The 5,387-nt window shown below is 23.9% G+C and overlaps 1 protein-coding gene across 1 annotated transcript; it reads left to right on the plus strand.

The window, feature by feature from the left end:
* The first annotated feature begins 661 nt into the window (after nt 1–661).
* On the plus strand, nt 662–4,591 carry LOC126894861 (uncharacterized). Its single transcript, XM_050666162.1, has 2 exons — nt 662–2,193; nt 4,234–4,591. The coding sequence occupies exons 1-2, from the start codon at nt 702–704 to the stop codon at nt 4,410–4,412; spliced, it is 1,671 nt and encodes a 556-aa protein (XP_050522119.1). The 5' UTR covers nt 662–701; the 3' UTR covers nt 4,413–4,591.
* Nucleotides 4,592–5,387: the final 796 nt, after the last annotated feature.

The following is a 5,387-nucleotide window of genomic DNA, read 5'->3' on the forward strand; positions in this document are numbered from 1 at the left end:
GATTTGATGGCTGTAACCGGAGAGATTTCGACGGTTGCGGCAAGACGTTTGAGAGGCGGAGGAGCCTTTATAATTCAAACCGGAAACACGTTGTGAGGATAAGCCCACTGCAAAGTTTTGTTTATTCGCCAAATCGCCAGCCCTTTTGTTTAAAACTTATAACCATAATTAATAGCGTCACAATTTGTAGCCGAAGGGCGTTCCATCGCAATTGCTTAACATCATAACCTGACATAAATATCGCTTAGGCAAATTTATCAAACGTTATGTGAAAAATATAGTAAGACAATGAATTCAATAAATTATGTTAACAGTAAAATATTTTCCGAATTGTAAATAATAAATTTTATATTCCGAGTTCATAATGGTGAATCAGTTTAATGAAGTTATCAAACTGATATTATTGATTTTCAGCTTAAAAAAATTTTAGGTGGTAAGTCATAGAATCAATTTTTCACTCAAATGTTTTTAATAGAATTTTTGAAATTTTGTTATCATATTTTTTGATTGAGAGGTTTTAACAATTAAACGGTAGGATTGTGGATTAATTATGCAATATGAAGATATTTACTTAACTAATATTAGGCATGACATCATGCTACATTTTAAATTTAAATTCTACACTTATTGACATAAATACAAATGCTGTATCGTTAAAAATGTGATTTTTTAAGCATATAGTAATTTTATTTTATTTTCTTATGAAAATGACTGTGTGTAAAATATTTTATTTATTCGTACTTTGGTTAAATTTTTCCACAGCATTACAATACAAGGAATTAAATTGTAATTTTTCAAAGTACATTTTAAATTATTTTAAACACAACGAAAAGTACTTGCTAAAATTAAAAGAAGACAAAACAATTATTTCATATCGTGATTTAAAAACGTATGGACGAGCTATACAATCTCACGGTGAAATTGTTATTGCAATGTTAGAAGCTCTAAGATCAATAGAATGGGGAAATTATCCAGAAATTTTAATGGATATAAATTTATACTTGAATAATGTTTCAGGATCTGTAGAGTTGAATTTTAAAAATAAAAATGGTACGTTTGATCAATCAGATAAAAAGTTAAATTTACTAGAAGGATTTTTGATGATGCATAAAGCAATAGTAGAACGGTTGGCATATTATATAAGCAGTATATGTTCAGATGTATCTTTTGATGAAGTGTTTACGAATTGCCCAGAATTCAATGAAAAGAAAGATTATAGAATTAAATTTCTCCCGGGAGTTGTAGAAAAACTAAAAAATAGATTATCTATTAATGACGACTTGAGACTTAAAGACGAAAGATTCAAATTGGAACACAGTGAAGTATTTAGAATATTGGAATTAGCATTGGATAATGATTCTCGCTGGGATTTTCATCCAAAAAAATTGTTGTACTACGACATGATGATGGGACAGCAAGAAATTGACGAACGAAATCTCATGTCAGGTGTACAACATAGAAAATATTCAGAAATAAGAGATCAACGGCCAGTAAACGTTATAGATTATATTAGGTTTGCACCACTTCAATATAAGTGTCCCAATGAAACTTATTTAACACTTTCTGACATATTTCGTTACATAAAATACAATTTTGATTCGAAACAATTAGAAGGATTTCAAGAGCTAGTTCTAGCAACAACTTTTCGGTTAACCTTATTACTTGTCCGTATATATGTTACATTTTTTAGAAAGTTTCGTGGATATTATAAATGTAAAAAGGATAACATAGGTAATAATATACTAGATCAAATCAATGTCAACATTATAGAAACTTGTGCTATAATAATTAAACAGATTCAATATTTCAATAATCTAAATCTATTCGAATTAAAACCAAAAAACTTTTTAGATGATCTTTGTATTGACTTACAAAATTTTATTGCACACGATATATCACATAATTTATTTCATAATATGGTGAAAAAAATAACGACATTTTCGAAGAGCTTTTTGGATCATAATATATTACATAATTATTGTGGTATAATAGTAAGTGTTATACTGAATGATGATAATGTTGAACAAATCTATAATGCGTTCGCTCAACTTGTTAATGATAATTCAAAATATTTAATTGAATTGGAGAAATACAAGGAATCGTTTAATATAGTGAATAAAACTCGAAAAATACATTTCTTATACTTTGTACTTACTAGTAAAGAGATTTTGAATCCCAAATCAGCTATGATAAGTAAGTTCCAAATTTTCTAAACATTCTTTGAATGCTATTTTTAAAATTTAAAACCAGATATTACTAGGTAGTTTAGATTGAAAACACATATGCCAAAAATATACAAATTTGATTTATAAATATTTTTAAATAAAAAATTAATGTAAGTATTTATAAAAAGCCTATAATTCTTTCGAGTTTTACGTATATTTTTTTAAAATATCATTATTGTTATGATTAATATTTACTATATAAACATTAAAAATATAAATCTACATAAATTAATCATCAATATTTTGTGACACAGTCTCAACTATAATGAAATACGAAAGCAAATTTATATTAAAAGTTTAACTAATTTTTTTTTTTTTTAAATTACCATTAATACTCGATTTTATTTATTCCTAAAATCATCATGTTAAACTAGTCCCAACGTTTGTAAATTATACAACTCTATTAAAATTATGACATTCCATTAAATTAATTTCAATGATGTTAATTTTAGCTTACATGCGAAGCTAAGAAGGTATAAATTTAGTGTGATTTATGTCTGTCGCCACTTTTTCTCAGCTCTTACCTAACCGATTTATTTTAACGGTTCGTCAAAAGATCACAAATCGTATCTAGTTGGAGACATTTCCATAAAAAATTGAACAAATTTCCTTTGTTTTCTGTAAATGGTTTGGTTGGATTTTTTTTTTAATCTGTCTTAACTTTTTGAAAAATAAAATTATCAAAACTATTTTTTTTCATATAAATATAAGATATTTCTCTTTCTTTTGATACATTTTTTTTGAAAATCTGAATTTTTACTTGTCAACAGAGGAGGATTCAAAATAGCAACTTTTCTAAGAAATGTTAACTTTTTTAACTTTACTTTTGAAAATGATCTGAAAATACTTCAAGCTTTAAACATATGTTACATTTAATAATATAAGTTAATGTTAAGTACTATAAGTTAAAAAAGTATTTTGTCCCGACACCTTATCTTTTATTTGCATATGGCAGCAATAGTTAAAAAACAAACTACTCTTCTATTAAATTTTTTTTTTTTATTTTATTTTTTTAATTCTAAAATGCCATAACTTATTGGAAAATGTATGTAACAATATAGTTCTTTTGTAAAAAGTATATAAATATCCCTGTAATACGACATACTTTTTTACTTCGGTTTAAAATACCATATAAACAGAAGACTACGGTGATATTCATAGATTTATATACATTTTATGTGGATAAAATTTACATTAAATGATTCATATGTATAATACAAGAATAAATACTTCTTATAGTAATTATACTTAGTATGAAATAGGTATTAAATAATTTAGTAATGTAAATTTTACAGAGAAAAAGTTAAAAAGTTGTTATATACGGAATGATTCTTTAATACTAGCTACTCGATTTAAGAGAAATATATAAAATTTTAAAAATACCAAAAAGAATTTTATTAATATAATTATTATTAAAACTAAAATCAAGTGGCTAATATTAAAAAAATTACTCTGTATACAACAAATTTTTAACTTTTTATAATTTCTCAGAAAAATTTACAATACTAAATTATTTAATATCAATTTCATACTAAATTTAATTACTTTAATAAATGTTTATTTAGATATTATACTAAAAATCATAAAATTTGTAAACAGGCTATAAAAAGGAAATAGGATACATGTTGCTTTTCGAATAATTTAATAATTTCTTTTAAAAATTAAACAGTATCTACAGATTTTCATCAGAGCGTTTTTTATGGTAGTATTTTAATCACTGTCAGATATTATCTGACAAAGCTGCGACACTCTGTGCTAGGTTGGGTTTTTTTATTATTAAGTGTTTACTATGTAATTTTTGTAAATTACCAGTTATTAATTATTTCAAAAACTAAATATGTTGAACAAATGTAAAGCTAAAATGTCATGTATATTTTTCTTAGATTTTAAAGAAAATTACTTATATATAATACTTAATATAATAACTTATATTGTTATAATTATAGAATATTTTTATATTGCAGAGATGTACAAATTATTATAACATTTATTTTTAATTATTTTTAAGATCGTTTATGCAGTTCTAATATATACACAGAAATATATAATATGGAAAGTCCTGAACCTGACGATTATAAAAATACTAGAATTTACATCCAAAATCAACAAAATAGACAAGATGCTCAAGTTTCGTTAAAACATATTCCACTTCCAAAATATATGATCGATTACATACTTTTTTTTTAATTTTCATTATTAAGTTTGGTTGTATTTTGTTTAATAATTTCTTTGTTAATCAATCGTATATATTTATAAAAATCTATGTTATTTCAGGGTAAATGTTAATTAGTAACTTAAATAAATTAAATTATATTAATTTTCAGTTAATATAATAAAATAAAAAAAAATATACACTGTGATTTATTAAGTACACTACTATAAATTTCGTTTTCTTTAGTCCTTTTCTCAATACATATTTCAATGTTTAAAACCATTCTTATTATCCAAAATGTTCAACAATACGAAATTTAATTATTCATAACTCTATCACAATATAGATATATAACTATCTATATTAAATATTGTTAGTATAAGTCAACATAGTTTATTACAGTGTAGTTAATTTCAAAAATTTAAAAAAATAAATTGACGAAATTTTGTGATTTGGGATTTTAAACTCAAATAGCTTATTGTCTCTGTCATATTCCATTAAAGTTTCATTAGGATCCATTTTTATTCTGAAAGAGTTATAGCAAAACGAAAAAAAGTGACGATTTTTTACAACAATATTGCTTTTGGCTTTAAAAATCAAATAACTCATAGAAAAAATATCGTCACAAAGTTTTTATTTTTTTTTTTCATCATAAATTACTCTTAAAAAGATTTAATTTGATATAAATTTGAACTCCACAAACGTTTAAGAACATTTTCAAAGATTGAGTTAAAAAAAAAATTGTTTTGTATATGTTGGTGGTGTGTTGCAAACTTTTCCTGTAGTTCGGTCTTTCTTAAAAAGCATATCAAAACAAACCTTACTGTCACTAGTATATTCTATTAATAGTTTATTAGTATCAATATATTAAAAAAAAGTTATAGCAGTTTCAAAATGCAAAACATTTTTTTTAATGCCGTTTTTACTGTAACGTATTTTGAGTTTATTTTTATTTTTTAAAAATGAAGGGGTTTTTTAATTTTTGATGGTAATAGGTTTAGTTTAAAATC

This window comes from Daktulosphaira vitifoliae, unplaced genomic scaffold (assembly GCF_025091365.1).
Source record: "Daktulosphaira vitifoliae isolate Bord-2020 unplaced genomic scaffold, ASM2509136v1 Scaffold_1, whole genome shotgun sequence".
Taxonomy (NCBI): Eukaryota; Metazoa; Arthropoda; class Insecta; order Hemiptera; family Phylloxeridae; genus Daktulosphaira; species Daktulosphaira vitifoliae.

Excerpts from the sequence above, each read along its gene's own strand:
- LOC126894861 (XM_050666162.1), top strand. The coding sequence starts at position 702 with ATGAAAATGACTGTGTGTAAAATATTTTATTTATTCGTACTTTGGTTA. Across the intron at positions 2,194-4,233 it reads TCCCAAATCAGCTATGATAA|ATCGTTTATGCAGTTCTAAT; the intron begins GTAAGTTCCAAA and ends ATTATTTTTAAG.